The sequence below is a fragment of the Heptranchias perlo genome, chromosome 4 (assembly GCF_035084215.1).
Source record: "Heptranchias perlo isolate sHepPer1 chromosome 4, sHepPer1.hap1, whole genome shotgun sequence".
Classification (NCBI taxonomy): domain Eukaryota; kingdom Metazoa; phylum Chordata; class Chondrichthyes; order Hexanchiformes; family Hexanchidae; genus Heptranchias; species Heptranchias perlo.
In genome coordinates, this window is record NC_090328.1 from 117,884,026 (window position 1) to 117,903,577 (window position 19,552).

Consider the following 19,552-nt stretch of genomic DNA (forward strand, 5'->3'; position numbering starts at 1 on the left):
TTCCTACCACTAACTTCTTCCTTTTCTATCTTCCAGATGGACCCAAAGAGACGCTGTGCCAATGCCCAGTTCCTCCTTCTCGGTTATATATAAATCTTCCCTGACAAAGTGTAACACTCCATCTCCTTTCTTTCCTTCCCTGAAGCACACACAGTCCTGAAAATTGTTGCTGTTCATCCTCTTTCTTTAGCTTAGCTTCAATATTTCCCATTATATCTATTAGTTCACTAATTACCATCACTTCTAAATTGTCCATTTTATATTTTACACTCAACATGCCTTTTAGTCCATTCCTGGTCTTCGTGGCTAAATTCATATGGCTCATAGAATTTACAGCACAGAAACAGGCCATTCGGCCCAACTGGTCTATGCCGGTGTTTATGCTCTTCACGAGCCTCCTCCCTCCCTACTTCATCTCACCCTATCAGCATATCCTTCTATTCCTTTCTCCCTCCTGTGTTTATCGAGCTTCCCCTTAAAGGCACCTATGTTATTCACCTCAACCACTCCTTGTGGTAGCGAGTTCCACCTTCTCACCACTCTCTGGGTAAAGAAGTTTCTCCTGAATTCCCTATTGGATTTATTAGTGACTCTGTTATATTTATGGCCCCTAGTTCTGGGGCCATAATAATTCCTAAATGCTGCTATCTCCTCTCCCACACTTCTCTAGTTTGAATTTTTCAATTACCACGAGTGGTAAACTGGCTGAAGGCAGACAGTGATGTAATCCATCCAGATCCACATGGTGAGAAAAACAGGAAACAGATTTAAAAAGCCAAATATATTTCTGTAAAAACTATACCAACTCCTTCCAGGAACACAACACAACACTTTCTTTTTGTATCTTTATTTTATGAAAGGTTAGATTCATATATATATATATATATATATATATTACGTAAAAAGAAAATGTAGTTGGGGGGGGGGAAAAAAAAGACTATAAAACCAGCATAAATAAAATAAGTTAGGTCACATTTATTCAGATTGATATTCACTGTAAAGCTTTCTGTAAAAGTTCCTGCTCCTTTCTCGGGGGTTTGTTAACCTTCGCACAACCATAGTCTTCCAGTTGTAGAGGAATGTACTTTTGCAGGAGTCCCAGGCACTGCCCAGGCGAGCTGCTGTACAGTCTAGTCCATGACTGTTTAGATTCTCCTTTATATCCAAAGAAAGCAATGCTCTCTGCAAAATCAAGGAGCACATTGTTACGCGGGCAATGCATAAACGTCAATAGTTCTCTGTATAGTTCCGAGAAAATACTGGAAATGTTAAATAAGTAAACCAGAGATTTTCGGTTGGAGCTCTTTTGACCAACTAAACTTTTGAAAAATAAACCCGATACTTTTGTTTTTGGGAAATCGGGTTTGGCTCATTTATAATCAAGTCTGGATGATTTGTGCTAAATGTGCATAACCGAAGCAATGCAGGAGTTGATTAATTTCTTAAGCATGAGTTATGGCTCATAAAACCTTTACAGGTAAGTGATGCCTTTTACAGGAGTCAAAGAACTGTAAATTAGGACCATAAGCAATCTAATAGAGTCACATGTAGAGTCAAAAACAAAGGAATCCTATCTATACATTCAAAAATCTTACAACTAGAATACTGAGGACCTTAATAAAGGAATATGCATGGGATTCAAGCAGAGACATTGTGGAGACTTACCAAAGAAATAGGAGAGGAGACTTAGAAAAATATGAAAAGAATGAGAGTTTGGAGGGCTTTTGATAGAGTAGATAAGGAGAAATAGTTTCCACTGGCAGGAGGGTCGGTAACCAGAGGACACAGATTTAAGATAATTAGCAAAAAAAGCCAGGGGAGAGATGGAGAATTTTTAACTCAGCGAGTTTTTATGATCTGGAATGCGCTGCCTGAAAGGGCGGTGGAGGCAGATTCAATAGTAACTTTCAAAAGAGAATTGGATAAATACTAGAAGGGGAAAAATTTGCAGGGCTATGGGGAAAAGGGGTGAGGAGGGGAGAGTGGGACTAATTGGACAGCTCTTTCAGAGAGCCGGCACAGGCACAATGGGCCGAATGGCCTCCTTCTGTGCAGAGTGATGCTAATGAGAGATTCGAAATGTAGAGAGTTATAAGAAGGGAACTGAGCTCAGCTCAATACTAGCAATGGTTTTAAAAGGGGACAAGTGAGGTCAGGAGCAGGACTGTGCCTCAGACCACCCATGTGCAATACCAGGAGAGATCTGACAGATTTGTAAATTAATTCTAGAGCACTTGGTGCTGCTCATGACCACAGGATGTTAATAACAGACAGAAGGGAGTGTATACAAGGCAGTAATTTTGTTGTATGGATTTAAAATTGCATCAAAAATCAGAACGCCAGACCTCAAGTGGTTTATATCTGCCATTTGAATCCTTAGATGAGATTACAGCCTTGAAATTGCTCCAGTATATCTCGGTTATATATCTAGCGCAGTTTGAGAGATGAGTTCATTCAGTTTTTATTACCAACAGATGCTCAAGATACATCACTGGTTTCTATTCCAATATCGACACATTCAGTATAATTCCCACTCAAAATCGGGTGATTCTATTGATTAGTACACATTCGGATCCCCACTTTGATTTTAAGTATTTAGTCGTACTATCACAAAATAATGGCACTTGTCCTTTCATAAGCCCTAGTGCACATCTTGAAAGCCACAAATACTATTCCGCGCTCAATTTACAACCACAAATAATGGTAATATACAAATCACTAATGCCTAATATTCAAAGCAGAATTAGGAAAATGTGTTGAACCATTTAATACATTTGAATTTATAATACAGTGGATTCCTATTACCAACACGTTGTGCCAGCCAAAATACAGAGGCAGTTTTTTTCAGAAACATTAAAAGCTATTTTGCCACAAGGAAACATACTATATCTATTTAGTTTGTGCTCATGTGGTATTGTTCAGAGGCAAGGAAAGAGATTGAGGTTGGATACAACATTGAGTTAGGTGTCAGCCGTGGCTCAGTGGGTAGCACTCTCGCCTCTGAGATCAGGAGGTTGATGGGTTCAGGTCCCACTCCAGAGACTCGAGCACAAAATTTAGGCCGACACTCCCAGTGCAGTACTGAGGGAGTGCTGTGCTGTCTTTCAGATGAGATGTTAAACCGAGACCTTGTCTGCCTCCTCCGGACATGAAATATCCCATGGTACTAACCAAAGAAGAGCAGGGGAGTTCTCCCCAGAGTCCTGGTCAATATTTATCCCTCACATGGATTATCTGGTCATTATCACATTCCTGTTTGTGGGATCTTGCCATGAGCAAATTGGCTGCCATGTTTCCTACATCACAACGGTGACTACACTTCAAAGTACTTCATTGGCTGTAAAGCACTTTGGGACATCCTGAGGTTCTGAAAGGTGCTATATAAATACAAGTTCTTGCTTTCTTTATTAGAGCAGAAGGAGGGAAAAAGGTGTTTTGAAAAATACTGAATAGCAAAAATAATTTTTAAAAAAGAACAAGCGTCTCATTTGTGTATGATTAGTCTCTGCACAGACGAGGAACGTTAAGAGTAAGGAAAGAAATGGACAAAGTACAGCTTACGAATGTTACTGTAGGAATGTGGCTAATTTGGCTGGAGTAATCAGAACTGAAGGTTTTGAAAGGGGTGCTCGAAGTCAGTCATTGGAGCTAAATCAAGAGATAAACATCAGGATGAAAATGAGTAGCAGGACAAGGGAACATGCTGGTTCTGCCATATTGTATTTTACATTGAGGTTTTAAGGAGTAGTTTTCTCCTCGAGTTGAGTCAAGTTTTTCCAATGGACCTTCTGGCTGGGCCAGTAGGGGAAAGTAGCAAATGTGGTTAGCTAGTTTTTAAAACAGTGGAAAGACGGCAAGGGTGAGGGGGAAGACAAGGATGAGCAGCAGTAGTAGCGGTGGCTGGAGTAACTAAAAATGGTGGCAGAACGCTAGGAAGATAAAGGTGTCGGTCATGGCTCAGTGGGTAGCACTCTTGTCTGAGTCAGAGGGTCGTGGGTTCAAGTCCCACTCCAGAGTCTTGAGCACAAAATCCAGGCTGACAATCCCAGGGCAATAATGAGGGAGTGCTGCACTGTCGTAGGTGCCGTCTTTTGGATGAGACGTTAAACCGAGGCCCCGTCTGCCCTCTCAGGTGGGTGTAAAAGATCCCACGGCACCATTTCGAAGAGGAGCAGGGGTGTTCTGGCCAATATTTATCCCTCAAAGACTGATTATCTGGTCATTGTTACATTGCCGTTTGTGGGATCTTGCTGTGCGCAAATTGGCTGCCGCCTTTCCAACATTACAACAGTGACTATACTTCAAGGGTACTTAATTGGTTGTAAAGCGCTTTGGGACATCCTAAGGTTGTGAAAGGCGCTAAATAAATGCAAGTTTGTTTTAGTGTTAGGAAAGAATTCCTTTAAGTAGTTTTTGAACTAAGTGAATTTTTTCAACTTACCAAGGCTACTATGTTACGGAACAAAGCCGGCCAGAAACTCGCTGTGCGTATATAATTAGGGCTGAACCCAATACCATCAGTGGACCCGGCATTCCTGTTTTAAGCGAGCTGCGAGTTCAGAGCAGACCAATCGTAAAATCTGAGCACCAGGACCAGATAATCTATCCCGCTGTAAATAACATTACTGTGGGAAGTTTCCATTCCGCTCTTAGTCATTTTATTGGGATTTTTAAAAAATTGTGATTTCATTTAAAATGCAGAAGGAAAAAAAGTGCTCAATTGATCAAATTCGATAGTAGATGGGCTTTGTAACTAATAACAAGGGCACAGTGGAAGGTACTCGATACATTGAAAGACTGTCGTGCAACTTGTTTTGGTACATAATGTTACAGAAGGACTGAACACACGTACCTTTTTTGTGAAGTTGTGCTGGTTTTGCTGTTCCCAAAGGCACCAGTTCTTCAGAAATGCCGTCAATGCCCCCACTAATTGTGTCTTTTGTACCTAATAAAATAATTGATCTGGAAGAGGAAACAGTCTCTCTTACTGACAAATGCAAAGCTACGTGACACACAACTAGATAAGAACAGGAGGAGGCCATTCAGCCCCTCGAGCCTGTTCCGACATTCAATTAGATCATGTCTGATCTGTATCTTAACTCCATCTTGCCTTGGTTCCGTAACCCTTAATACCCTTGCTTGTCAATAATCTATCAATCTCAGTTTTGAAATTTTCAATTGTCCCCCAGCCTCAGCAGCTTTTTGGGGGAGTGAGTTCCAGATTTCCACTACCCTTTGTGTGATGAAATGTTTCCTGATCTACTCGGCTGGTATCAATGAGATTAAAACCTGCATCTTATTTGCCTGAACAGAAACAGGGCCTAAAAGCAGGAGTCATGAAGATTAGAGAGAATAAAGTTATGGAGCCATAGGAATAACAGAAACTGTACTCATGATTGTAACCATAGCTATGGGAAATTATATTCTTTTTAGCTGCTTTCTCCTTTGTGCTGATAAATAAAGGGGTGAAATTTATATAAAGCTCTGGTTAGACCCCATCTGGAATACTGCGTTCAGTTCTGGTCACCGCACCTCAGGAAGGATATATTGGCCTTGGAGGGGGTGCAGCGCAGATTCACCAGAATGAAACTGGGGCTAAAAGAGTTAAATTATGAGGACAGGTTGCATAGACTAGGCTTGTATTCCCTTGGTATAGAAGATTAAGGGGTGATCTAAATGAGGTGTTTAAGATGATTAAATGAGTTGATAGTTTCTCTCTACCTACCCTATTTCCTCTGGACTGGTGGGGGAGTCCAGAACAATGGGGAATAACCTTAAAATTGGAACTAGGCCATTCAGGGGTGATGTCAGGAAGCACTTCTTCACACAAAGAAATCTCTAACTCTCTCCCCCAAAAAGCTGCTGAGGCAAGGGTGCAATCGAAAATGTCAAAACTGAGATTGATAGATTTCTGACAGGTAAGGGTGAGAATCCCTACGTGGTCAGTTTTCGGTAAAATATTAAAATGCCTACGTGGCAAAGAAGCAGAATGCAAAATGGTTAGAAAGGGTTAATTAGTTAGTAACTGAGATTGGTACAGGTGGCCTGGCCTCCTGCTGGGCCATATGTTTGCGTAGTCAGCAGGTTTGCATGGTCTTATCAATGTAGAGTCTTTGATGTGATTCAAGGACTGGTCTGAATGTCTCCATGTTTATGGCAGATCAATATAGGTAACGAGCTTAGCCAAAGTTGAAAGATATTCCAGGTTGGGAGATAAGGAACAGAAGGAACAGGGAAGAACATTCCAAGTTGGAAGGTGAGGAAGTATCCCCTTTGATGTCTAACAGCAACATGGTCAGCACATGATTATCTATGATTGGCCGGAAATGATGTAACCTCGCATGGCAACCTGTGCCCGGCTTATGATTGGTGTTGACTCTTGTGTTAATGATGTTCCAACCCCTATCGATCTGTATAAAGGTATGAGTTTTTGTCTTTGTCTTTCTCTCCTTATTCTGTTAGAATCGTTCGGATTCTCTCAGGAATCTGAATTGAAGCTACAGACTAAGACCTGCTATTAAAGTTGTGTTGAACTTTAAAATGTATTCGACTTCAGTTTTTACTGAACCAGACTGAGGGGTAAGAATCCGGATCGTCAAGGGCATTAAGGGTTACGGAACCAAGGCAGGTAGATGGAGTTAAGATACAGATCAGCCATGATTTAACTGAATGGCACAAGTCTCGAGGGGCTGAATGGCCTACTCCTGCTTCTATATTCCTCTTACTAATTAGCATTCTTGAAAAGAAAAAAATTGCAGGGCGATGGGAAAAGAGCTGGGGAATGGGACTAATAAGATAGCTCTTTCAAAGAGTCGACACAGGCACAATGGGCCGAATGGCCTCCTTCAGTGCTGTTTTATTCTATGATTCTCTCCCCCTATTTCTGTAGTTTCTTTTCACCTGACCTGGAGTTCAAATCCAGGCCTGACTGATGGGATGGAGGTCTCCTTTATCTGCGAGCTGTAATTGTCCGATGTGGCACGAGTTTGGGCAGTCTCAATCCAGGTCCTAGTGGACATGGGCCTCCAGCACAAAACGGTCCTTAATTTGGTGTGAGTTGGCAATCTCACTCAAAGACTGGTGTGGGAAATGAAAATAAATACCACACTGCAAAAACAAGCAGTTGGGGAAGAGTAAAGGGAGTTGTACTCTGCTTCTGGCTGTGTTCTATTTGACCTGTGTACGCTCAAAACGGGAAGAGATCCAGTACTCATAGTAACATCCTTCACTTTGAGCACAAAAATAAGCCTCGCAATCCCATCAGGAAGCGAGGAAATCCAAAAGAAATCACCCTGTACTACAGAAAGGATGTTGAGACAATACAGAAGGTACAGCATTGACCCACTGGTATACTGCTGGTCTGAGGAAATACAAATATGAAAAACGACATGTAAAGAGTCAGTTCTGATTAGAAATGAGGAGATTATGGGATGATTTGATAGAGGAGTTTAAAATAATGATGGGATGAAACACAATAGATAGAAACTCATCCTTGTTTTCAAATCACTCCCAGGCCTCGCCCCTCCCAATCTCTGTAACCTCCTCCAGCCCTACAACCCTCCAAGATCTCTGCACTCCTTCAATTCTGGCCTCTTGCGCATCCCCGATTTTCTTCGCTCCACCATTGGTGGCCGTGCCTTCAGCTGCCTAGGCCCTAAGCTCTGGAATTCCCTCCCTAATCCTCTCCCCCCTCCTTTAAGGTGCTCCTTAAAACCTACTTCTTTGACCAAGCTTTTGGTCACCTGTACTAATATCTCCTTCTGCGGCTCGGTGCCTAGAAATTGGTTTGGGTCCGAATGTGGGTGTCAACCCAGCTGTGGCAACTGATGATGCAAGAGGACCAGGTGAAATTGGTCCTCATGCGCCATCAAGACGCGACTGGCCTGTTGGGAGTGCTAGTTGCGCCCAAGAGGCAAGCGGGCTGGTCACAAAGAGGAGGAAAGTCAGTGGGTGGGGAGGCTGGCACCGGGCCTATGGTAAGTATTGGGGGGGTGGGGAAATGTGGCTGACAGCAGCCCACAGTTTCATTGCAGAGGGAAGAGGAACGCTCCTTCTCCTGAGGTAAGTAAAAAATGGTGAGGTTTAGTAGAGATCCACAGGGATGAGATAATTGAAGGCAGCCATCAAACCTGGAAGCAGGGTTGGGGGGGGGGGGGCAGGGGGGGTGAAGGGAGATCCACTGCAGATCAGAGTCGGAGAAGCAGAGGGCACGAGTTTGCGGAGGTGGGGGGTGAGGGGAGGCTGTGGATAAATGTCAAATTGGATCAGGAGACCAGAAGACTTGTAAGGGCCCAATTGGAAGCTTGAACCCAGTTCCTAGTAGATGCAATTCCAGAATGTTCTATTTCCTGACAAGCCAGTCAGCACCACAGGGGTTATTTTCTAACCTTACACTCGCAAAATGCTCAGAAAATCAGGTGTAAATGCACACAAATTTCCCAAGTGTGCTCCCAACAGGTGAGACTCATCTCTGGGAACATGAAGTCAGGAAATTACTCCTTATATTGTCAATCTCGCTTACAGAGACAACATAGATGGTTCTTGTGTGAAATGGAAAAAGGCATATTGGTGTAGTAGAGGGTGCTTTTGTATATTTGGGGTCGAGGAATGTATAATGAAGCAGCTTCATTATGCTTCCAAACCATGCTATGCCCAATATTAATTTTAGGAAAGTTTCAAAAAGTGAAAAATTAGATCAGGTCCCCACATCATCATCTCCTGCTTTTATGAGCACTCAAAAAAAATGTAAAGACAATATATATTTTTGAAAGGCATGCAAGGGTGGGATATTGTGCAGCATGGATGGTTCATTGATGATTTAATGGTATCACATCAATGCTGTACGATGCATGACAAAAGGAACTGGGATGGGGTGGGGGAGGGGGTTTAGAGTAAAACTGAGTCGCAGCAAGATGTTTTTGAATACAAAGTGGAAGTAAGTGAATGCAGCCTCTTGCCTCTACAGCTCTGAGATTGTGCACTGCACTACCCTCTTGTTCCACTTCCAAGTAAAACCCACAACCTCCACCACCTAGAAGGACAAGGGCAGCAGGTGCATGGGAACACCACCACCTCCAAGTTCCCCTCCAAGTCACACACCATCCCAACCTGGGACACGTGTCGGCCATTCCTTCATCGTCGCTGAGTCAAAATCCTGGAACTCCCTACCTAACAGCACTGTGGGAGAACCTTCACCACACGGACTGCAGTGGTTCAAGAAGGCGGCTCACCACCACCTTCTCAAAGGGCAAATAGAGATGGGCGATAAATGCCGGCCTTGCCAGCGATGCCCACATCCCAAGAATCAATTAAAAATAAAATCTGTCCAGATCCCCATTCTAAGGTAAATAAGTGCAAAATCACTTTCTCCTTGCCCTACCTTTGTGAGATTCCAGTGTTCAGGTATTTGGCCATGATTGCTTCAGCTTTGGTAAAAGATACATTTTTGGTAACCACTCCACTGCAGGCATCAACGGTTACCAGGAAAAATCCCTTTTGAAATGGGAACTTGGTGCCATTCACCTAAAAAGAAGCATTTTGTCATTACATTGGAGGCAGAGATCAATGTGAAGAGGTGTCTGTTAGTATTTCACCTTAGAATCATAGAATCTTACAGCATAGAAAGGGGCCATTTGGCCCATCATGCTTGTGCTGGCTCTTTGAGAGAGCTGTCCAATTTAGTTCCAAACCCCCTTAAACCTTTTATTTTTAAAAAAAAGTCCGAGTATAAGAAACTGGTCTGGTTTTCCTCCTGCGTGTGGACAAATCTAACTGGGCCACACATTTCTTGCATTCAAGATGGTGGCCAAGTGACCCAGACTTCTACCAACACCGCTCTTGAATTGGACACCAGGAGACATGCAACAGCATCCCAGCTGCGATTCACCGATTTCCTCCCCCCTCCCCCTCCCCACCTGTGGCACGGTGCCTATCCTCATTGTAACGCGGCTGACATCGGGAGCTCAAGTCAATGGGAGAAATTCAAAACCCGTTTCCCACAACAGTTCTTATTCTTTTTGCCGTTATAGTGACAATGATGGTGGGGGTGGAATAGATCAGCACTGCACTGAAATTATAGGAATAGGAGGAGGCCATTCAGCCCCTCGAGCCTGTTCCGCCATTCAATTAGATCAGGGCTGATCTGCACCGCAACTCCATCTACCCGCCTTGGTTTTGCAACCCTTAATACCCTTACCTAATAAAAATCTATCAATCTCAGTTTGGAAATTTTCAATTGAAAATTTCACAGTAATGTTCAGTAACGCAGGGGCAGTTCAGTATGTACTGGCACCGTGTGTACTTAGGAAAAATGAGGGAACTGTGCACTGTTAGCACTATCCTGAACCTGGTGGAGTGGTAATAAAAGATTATAAAGCTATATTAATATCTGACAAAGAGTGTCTATAACTAATTATTTATTAGGTAAGTCAAATCAATCTGGTCTGGCATGGTCTGTATTCTGCCCATGACTCTCCTCTATACACGACTTCAATTGGTTATTTTGGTCAAACTTAAAATCGATAACTAGTTTATATTATACCACTTCTGGTGGTCATGACCGCCAGTGCTTTTCCACCTGCTCTCGTTATATTGTGGGGCCCCCAACATAAAACAATTTTGCTTGTCAGTGTTGCTTAAAAGATGCAATGTAAACTTTCATTTTCTGATCAGACTTTTCCTCTTGGTTAGGGGAAGTCCCCAAGACCAACAGTATATTAAAAAAAACACGGTATCTTTACCACAGAACAGATGATACTTCATGCTGCCTCTGAAGTCGGGCCTACTGCTGGCAGCAGTAAGGTTCAAGTGGGTTGAATTTCAAGCGGGTTGAATTTCAAGCTACAGCTGGTAAGTACTAATTCACTGGTGTAGGCAGGCAGACAGCTTCTAAAAGGTATCAATATCTGACGGGAGGGAAGGCACTAATCGAATTCAATATCTAGAAATGCATGATCAGTCACGCAGACAGTGCCAGATTGCCTGTGTTCAATAGCAAACCAGATTATAGTGATAGGAAGTCACACCAGGTCAGCATTGCAAGATGCACAAATGGGGGTGGAGAGAGAGAGAATTGCATGAGGTAAGGTTACTTGATCGGGTTTAGTAAACCTCAATAAAAACACTTAAACAACACAAGGATACATTTTTAGTGACATCTCTTAATTAGGATTCCGGTTATCAAACTCTAGCTCCCTGTAAAAAGCTCCAAGCTGGGAACCATCTGTGCTCTATATGCTTGGAAACACAGATTTATATCAAAGAATTGTGGAATAAAGTCGCTACAATTAGAAAGGTCAGCGTGCAGAGAATGGACAGTGCATCCATAAACACTGCCCACCATAAGCTGTAAGCAACCAGAAAGCCAAACATAACAAACCAAATTCTTCAATCTCACTCTGCAGTTTGACAAAAACTATTTTTTTTAAAAAAAGGTTTGACACCTGTTTCAGGGTCAGAAAGCAGCAAGGAAAGATGATTTCACCCATGTTAAGGATCTTTAAAGGGAAGCCTGTCGATATGTAGGTCAGTTTTAATCATGGCTCTTTCCATTTTCATACCAGCTTTTCAGTTAAGAAACAACTGTTCACAAAATATTACGAGATAGGTTTTGCAAGCATCGTCCTGTGAAATCCTGCATAATCTTTCCAACCAGTCATCACCTTATGCTTTATTTTTGAATCACACGCTGTCTCAAGATCTTTTTATGAGCACTGCTCATTCGAAGACGATGATTGGAATAGCTCAAGAGTTACTTACAGATATATAGGACTCGCTGTGCCCCTGCTGGATCTCAGTTTTGCTGCGGGATTGGATTTGCACTGGGAGGTAGGTTCTGTGTGGATCACTTGTAAAAACTAGCTGCAGAGTATAGACAACATTAAAATTAGTTCTCGTCTGAAAAAAGATCCAGTGGCTAATCCAGTTTTCACGTAATGATGCTTTTCAGGTTATACTGGCAGATGGGGAAATAAAGTGCTTGAATTTAAGAATTTGGTTGAAACATAGATCATGCCATCAGCAGCAGCAGAATTGTATTCCAGCACAACCTGTAACCTCATGGCCTGGCACATTCCTCACTCTACCATTACCAACAAGCCAGGGGATCAACCCTGGTTCAATGAGGAGTGTAGAAGTGCATGCCAGGAGCAGCACCAGGCGTACCTAAAAATAAGGTGCCAACCTGGTGAAGCTACAACTCAGGACTACATGCATGCTAAACAGCGGAAGCAACATGCTATAGACAGAGCTAAGCGATTCCACAACCAACGGATCAAATCAAAGCTCTGCAGTCCTGCCACATCCAGTCGTGAATGGTGGTGGACAATTAAACAACTAACGGGAGGAGGAGGCTCTGTAAACATCCCCATCCTCAATGATGGCGGAGTCCAGCACGTGAGTGCAAAAGACAAGGCTGAAGCATTTGCAACCATCTTCGGTCAGAAGTGCCGAGTGATGATCCATCTCGGCCTCCTCCCGATATCCCCACCATCACAGAAGCCAGTCTTCAGCCAATTCAATTCACTCCACGTGATATCAAGAAACAGCTGATGCACTGGATACAGCAAAGGCTATGGGCCCCGACAACATCCCGGCTGTAGTGCTGAAGTCTCATGCTCCAGAACTAGACACGCCTCTAGCCAAGCTATTCCAGTACAGCTACAACACTGGCATCTACCCGACAATGTGGAAAATAGCCCGGCTATGTCCTGTCCACAAAAAGCAGGACAAATCCAATCCGGCCAATTACCACCCCATCAGCAAAGTGATGGAAGGTGTCGTCGACAGTGCTATCAAGCGGCACTTACTCACCAATAACCTGCTCAGTGATGCTCAGTTTGGGTTCCGCCAGGACCACTCGGCACCGGACCTCATTACAGCCTTGGTCCAAACAGGGACAAAAGAGCTGAATTCCAGAGGTGAGGTGAGAGTGACTGCCCTTGACATCAAGACAGCATTTGACTGAGTATGGCATCAAGGAGCCCTAGTAAAATTGAAGTCAATGGGAATCGGGGAAAACTCTCCAGTGGCTGGAGGCATGCCTCGCACAAAGGAAGATGGTAGTGGTTGTTGGAGGCCAATCATCCCAGTCCCAGGACATCGCTGCAGGAGTTCCACAGAGCAGTGTCCTAGACCCAACCATCTTCAGCTGCTTCATCAATGACCTTCCCTCCATCATAATGGGGATGTTCGCTGATGATTGCACAGTGTTCAGTTTCATTCACAACCCCTCAGATAAGGAAACAGTCTGTGCCCGCATGCAGCAGGTCCTGGACAACATCCAGGCTTGGGCTCATAAGTGGCAAGTAACATTCGTGCCAGACAAGTGCCAGGCAATGACCATCTCCAACAAAAGAGCGTCTAACCACCTCCCCTTGACATTTAATGGCATTACCATCACCGAATCCCCCACCATCAACATCCTGGGGGTCACCACTGACCAGAAACTTAATTGGACCAGCCACATAAATACTGTGGCTACAAGAGTAGGCCAGAGGCTGGGTATTTTGTGGCGAGTGACTCACCTCCTGACTCCCCAAAGCCTTTCCACCATCTACAAGGCACAAGTCAGGAGTGTGATGGAATACTCTCCACTTGCTTGGATGAGTGCAGCTCCAACAACACTCAAGAAGCTCGACACCATCCAGGACAAAGCAGCCCACTTGATTGGCACCCAATCCACCACCCTAAACATTCACTCCCTTCACCACGGTCGCACTGTGGCTGCAGTGTGCACCATCCACAGGATGCACTGCAGCAACTCGCCAAGGCTTCTTCGACAGCACCTCCCAAACCCGTGACCTCTACCACCTAGAAGCACAAGAGCAGCAGGCACATTGGAACAACACCATCTGCACATTCCCCTCCAAGTCACACGTCATCCCAACTTGGAAATATATCGTCGTTCCTTCATCGTCGCTGGGTCAAAATCCTGGAACTCCCTAACAGCACTGTGGGAGAACCTTCACCACACGGACTGCAGCGGTTCAAGAAGGCGGCTCAGCACCACCTTCTCAAGGGCAATTAGGAATGGGCAATAACTGCCGGCCTCGCCAGCGACGTCCACATCCCATGAACGAATAAAAAAAATGCCTGATCTGTACCTCAACTCCATTTACCCATCTTTGCTCCATATTTCTTGCCCAACAAAAATCTATTGTTGTCACTCTTGAAAGTTTCAATTGACCCAGCGCCTGCAGTCTTTTGGAGGAGAGTGTTCCAGATTTCCTCTACATTTTGTGATTTCACTCCTGAACAGCCTGGCTCTATTTTTAAGGTTATGACCCCTTGTTCTGGACTCCCCCCCCACCAGAGGAAATAGTTTCTCTCTATCTACCCTATCAAATCCTTTAATCATCTTAAACACCTCAATCAGCTCACCCCTCAACTTTCTAAACTCAAGGGAATACAAATCAAGTTTATGCAACCTAGCCTCATAATTTAACCCTTTAAGCCCTGGTACCATTCTGGTAAATCTGCACCGTAGCCCCTCCAAGGCCAAGACTGATGGCTGTACTCCAGATGGGGTCTGACCAAGACTGTACAACTGAAGCATCACTTTGACATGTTAACCTGAGGTCCCATCTGCCTGCTCAGATAGAAAACCCCATGGCACTATTCACAGTACAACAGGGAGCAGTTTCTGTGTCCTGGCCAATATTTCTTAACCCAACACTACCAAAAACAGATCAACTGATTAATCACCTCCTTGACTTTTTGTGGGATCTTGCCAAGTGCAAATTAGCTGCCCTGTGTAATGACATAACAACAGTGACTGCATCTTAAGAGTAATTCTTTGGAACCTCCTGAGGATATGATACGTTATATCTTTATCAGCAACACAAATCTGTCCCAAAAGGGAATAAAGTCACCCGCATGAATTCAAGTGTGCGTTCAAATTGGCTGAGCAGCTCTTGTTCTAATCAGAAGAGATGTCAGAATCGCACTACTTCCAAACAACTCATGGGGCAAAATAACGTATGGCGTGTTGACATCGTATGTACATGTCACATGTACACACACACCTCTCCATGCTACACATTACCTTGTCTACAATGGTTACTTAATGCTGCCTGTGTCTAACAAAGAATTCGGTCATTTGAACAGACCATGAAAGGAAGGTGGGGAAAACACAATTACAGAATACGCTGTTACTGTAGCAAAGGCTTTTAATTTGAAACATGAGCCTACCGTGATCTTCAGAATGGACGATTTAACAGTTTGTTATGACTCTTATTCTTCCCTCAACAAAACTTCCTCCCCTCCACATGTTGGTGTACAATTCCATGGTCTTTGGCCTCCAGAGATTTTTGTTAGTGTGATTTTTGTTAGTCAGAATTTTATAAAGGGTACATTGTGTTTTTACTGTGGTAAAGCTAAAGTGACAGCCATGGCTCAGTGGGCAGCACTCTCATCTCTGAGTCAAAAGGTTGTGGGTTCAAGTCCCACTCCAAAGACTTGAGCACAAAATCTAGGCTGACACTTCAGTGCAGTACTGAGGGAGTGCTGCAGTGTCGGAGGGGCTGTCTTTCAGATGAGTCATTAAACCAAGACCACGTCTGCCCTCTCAGCCCTTTTATAAGCTCAGGTGGACGCAAAAGAACCAATGGCCACTACTTTGAAGAAGAGCAGGGGAGTTCTCCCCGGTGTCCTCGCCAATAATTATCCCTCAACCAACATCACTAAAAAACAGATGATCTGGTCATTATCACTTTGCTTTTTGTGGGATCTTGCTGTGGCAAATTGGCTGTCGCATTTCCTACATTACAACAGTGACTACACTTCTAAAGTACTTCATTGGCTGTAAATCGCTTTGGGACATCCTGAGGTCATGAAAGGCGCTCTAGAAATGCAAGTCTTTCTCTCGTAACGTGATAACTGAGCCGCAATGTGTGCGGCATGGTCGTTCAAAGGCATACAGAGTTGCCTGGAGATGCTGGGGGTGTAAGGCTAAAAGCACAGATGTAATTTGGATTTAAAAAGGGGGAAGCATTTACCTGAGAAGCTCCACAGTTTTCACATTTGTCCGAGCTCTTTGGTGGCATTGCTACAGTGGCTTTCGGAGGCTTGGAATATTTCGGGTAGGCACTGGACATGCAGTTGCTCACGCCTTGTGACTGCATCGTGGCCACAACCTTCACTCGCTCGCAACCCTGAGTAGAGCAGTAGCTGTGACCGTCGCGAGCGTGCCGTGCTTGAAGCATTAGAAATAGCAGCCTAAAAAGACAAGAGGAAGAGACCAGACTAGGTTTCTTTCATTCAATTCTTTCGACATAGGCGATGGTGTGCGTGTGTGGCGTGAACTTTTCAACACGTGCCTTCTGGATTTTTAGTGCATTGGTTCCAAAAATGCTCTTTTCGCCCCTCAACCCTTTAGCGAGGTAGGTTAAGGTGCAAAAGAAGAAAGGGCTAACCTAGTTAAAGTATGGGTCAGGAAATAGGGAGTCTTAGAATTAATTCACCACAACCACATCATTCATTCCTGATCGGAGTCAAGACATAAACATACACACCTGTTTTTTAAATATATTAAAAGCAAAATTAAAAGTTTTGCATCTGCAAACACTTCTGGTCGCCTTTTCCCCATTTTAAACATTTAGAATGGAAACTGCCTCTGCAAACTTGTCCGGCTGTAATTACAGCCTCCCACCAAGTGGCAATGCTTTGGCACCTCCGTTTTGAGTCTCCTCAACCAGGCACGACAGGGAAACTCTTCTGCTCCAATCTGCTCTACTTCTCAGCTTGCCCGCATATTTCATAGAATCTTACAGAAGGAGGCCATTCGGCCCAACGTGCCAGTGCCAGCTGCTGCGAAAGAGCAATCCAAATAGTCCCACTCTCCACCCCACCCCACCCCACCCCCGCCCACTCTTTCCCCAGAGTCCTGCAATTTTCTCCCCTTCCAAGTATTTATCCAGTTCCCTGGAAACAAATATTTAAAAAGTCATCAAATAAATTAGACTTGGCAGCAGAGGAGAGTCAAATTATGAGTTTTTTTTTAATCTATGCAGGTAATCCCAGAATTGATCCATCAGTTGTGACTGTGAGTCTGAACTGTGTGGATATCAATTCTATCAACAGCTTTATACTTTTTTTAAAAAATGTAAGTAATAAAATATTTGGAGTTTGAAAAATAAGTTTCATTTCACTTCTCGATGAGGGGGGGGGGGGGGGGTCGGTCATAACTACAGGAGCAGCTAATCATATCTATCCTTCCCCACGGGAATTACACAAACAGCAAACACTAAAGCCATGATGCAGTAGGGATTTGCTAAAGAACCTGAAGAAAATCATACCATACTTCTGTCCAGAAAACAGACCTAAATAATCATGGGAATCCAAATGGTTGCCTCGGTTGTTGTGCATTCTACACACATCTAAGCAACCAGCACATTATTCCACCAGTCAGGAAACAGCCAAAAAGAATGGACATACCCGGTACTATTGTCAAAATAGTATTTTCTCTCCATTGGTTTATTCTGCAACTCTTTAAGAGAAGGCACTGGTTTGTAATCCTCCACATTGTGAGCAGTCGAGTTTTGTCTTTGGTAGATGTCAGCCATGACTTGGAACGCAGTGCTTTGTGGGTAGCACAGACCAACCTGAATCCAGTCATCTCTACAGGAAGTCAAGAACAAAGAAAAACACAAATGAAGAGGTCTGGTCATGATCACACCCAGAAGAAAGATTTGTGGGTAAACATTTAGGGGGGTTAGTTGGTGCAGTAGGATAGCGCCAGCCTGACCCTAATTCAGCACTAAATTAGCAATCTCACTCAAAGTGGGGGGGAAAAGTAAAAAAAAAAGAGACCGTGGTACCCAATAGGCTCTACTCCCTACCCAAACTGATAGTGGCACATTGCCGGGGCAGAGTGGAGGGAGCTTTGTTCTACCGTTATCCATACTATCCCTCATCTGGGACTACTTGATCCAGATGCTCGAAATGCCCAAAGAAAGGGTCCAATCTTGCTGGAATGGGGCATCTCGCAACGTGCCCCGTTAGTAAGACATTTTCCTGCACCCTTCAGCTAGAGTATAATTTGTGCTGTAACTTGCTGGAAGTGCGAGCTGATAACGGGCACACCGAGGGCAATGGGGAATCTGGGACCTTAGAGAACGATGGGATCAACAGTCTATCTCCTTAATCAATGAGATTTAAGGATTGAGAAAGAAACAGAGGAACGACGGAGAAGGAAATAGGGTGAATTAGGGTCAAATCAGGTACAGAAAGAGAAAGAGAGGGGAAAAGAGTGGATTAAGAGAGAGAGAAGAGACAGAAAGGGAAAGTAAGAAAAAAATTTTAAAACTTAAAATTTAAAATTTTTTAAATCTCTGAAAAGAATTACTACCCGCAGCAACGAGATTGAACAGTTTAAATTGTATCCTTTCTGGGCCAGAGAGGTTGATTGGCATTGCATTAATAATTATCACGTTGTTAAAAAGGTACTTGCACTCTTAATTACCAGACTTAAATTTCTGCGGCGAGTTTAATGGGTAATTAATGTGCAAATCCAGCATTTCTCAAAAATAACGGGGAGGTTGAGGGTGAGATGCCGTTTGTGTGAAGCAAACGATCGGAGCGGCGTAAATCGACCAGCAAATCCTGGAGATTCACAACTCACGGCGTATCTCTTCATCCCCTGAACTTGCTGACCGATTTTCACATTAATAACGGCGTGCATCGTTAACACACTGTTATTTATCCAGCGAGATACGGCCCAAAAATGTTTCATATCCCATTGCCAAAGACCCTCACCTCGCTGAGCAAATGTTTATCAAAAAATAAAATATTTTTTAAAAAAAGAAACTTTTAAAAAGTTATAATTAGACCAATTTCTAAAAACATCGTTGCCCTGTTTCAGTATGTGGAAATTAGAGATTTTAAAAGTGCTGACTTTATAGCGGCTTTTCAGTTTATCAAACGGCAGCTTACTTATCAAAGTTTATAAGATACAGAAAGGTTTCCTCGGGTGCACGTCTGTTCCAGTGAATTGTGTAACCCTTCTGGAGCATCACCACAGGCTGGTATTGCTGGAAATCTGCTCGCTGATTGATGCCTCGTAACGTCATAGGATGGCTGGAATATTCGTCTCTTACAATGGTCATGGTTAGATTTTGAGGGCGGCGAGTCTGTATGTAAACCTGGAACAAGAGTTACAGCATCACTTCGCAGCGATTAACCCAATGGATAGATGGCTCGATGGCTTTAGCTCACTGTCCTTTCACTGCCAAGGCCAGTGTCTGCGTATAACCCATGCTCATGAGATGGGAGTGGTCCTTCCTCTGGGGTTTTAAGGGTCCTGCGTGAGTTCAGTCAATCTCAAAATAACTCACAAAACGGCCCCTACTTTGTCACTAACTAACAAAATAGCGGGAATGCCTCTAAAGTTGGAGTTAAGGCACATTTTTGGGGCAAAGTAGAGGGAGGTTCACTCTGCTCCTGGTCATGGTGTGCCTGCCCGATGGGGACAGTGGGGACCAAAAAGGTTCCCATTCCCCATCCGTAATTTTAATAAGCAGAAATTATTGCACGTCTCATGCCAATTAAATCTGAG

General features: G+C 43.7%; 1 protein-coding gene across 2 annotated transcripts in view; it reads right to left on the minus strand.

Annotated features, from left to right (window-relative positions):
* Positions 1 to 955: 955 nt before the first annotated feature.
* cemip2 (cell migration inducing hyaluronidase 2) overlaps positions 956 to 19,552 on the minus strand; it is an 83,842-nt gene continuing 65,245 nt past the window's right edge. For both annotated transcript variants that reach the window (XM_067983537.1, XM_067983536.1), the window contains exons 18-24: positions 18,931 to 19,139; positions 17,434 to 17,616; positions 15,996 to 16,215; positions 11,758 to 11,859; positions 9,380 to 9,522; positions 4,853 to 4,962; positions 956 to 1,182 (exon numbers count right to left, since the gene is read on the minus strand). In XM_067983537.1, coding sequence (XP_067839638.1) covers positions 992 to 1,182; positions 4,853 to 4,962; positions 9,380 to 9,522; positions 11,758 to 11,859; positions 15,996 to 16,215; positions 17,434 to 17,616; positions 18,931 to 19,139 — 1,158 coding nt within the window. In that variant the 3' untranslated portion in view covers positions 956 to 991. The remainder of the gene's footprint in view (positions 1,183 to 4,852; positions 4,963 to 9,379; positions 9,523 to 11,757; positions 11,860 to 15,995; positions 16,216 to 17,433; positions 17,617 to 18,930; positions 19,140 to 19,552) is intronic.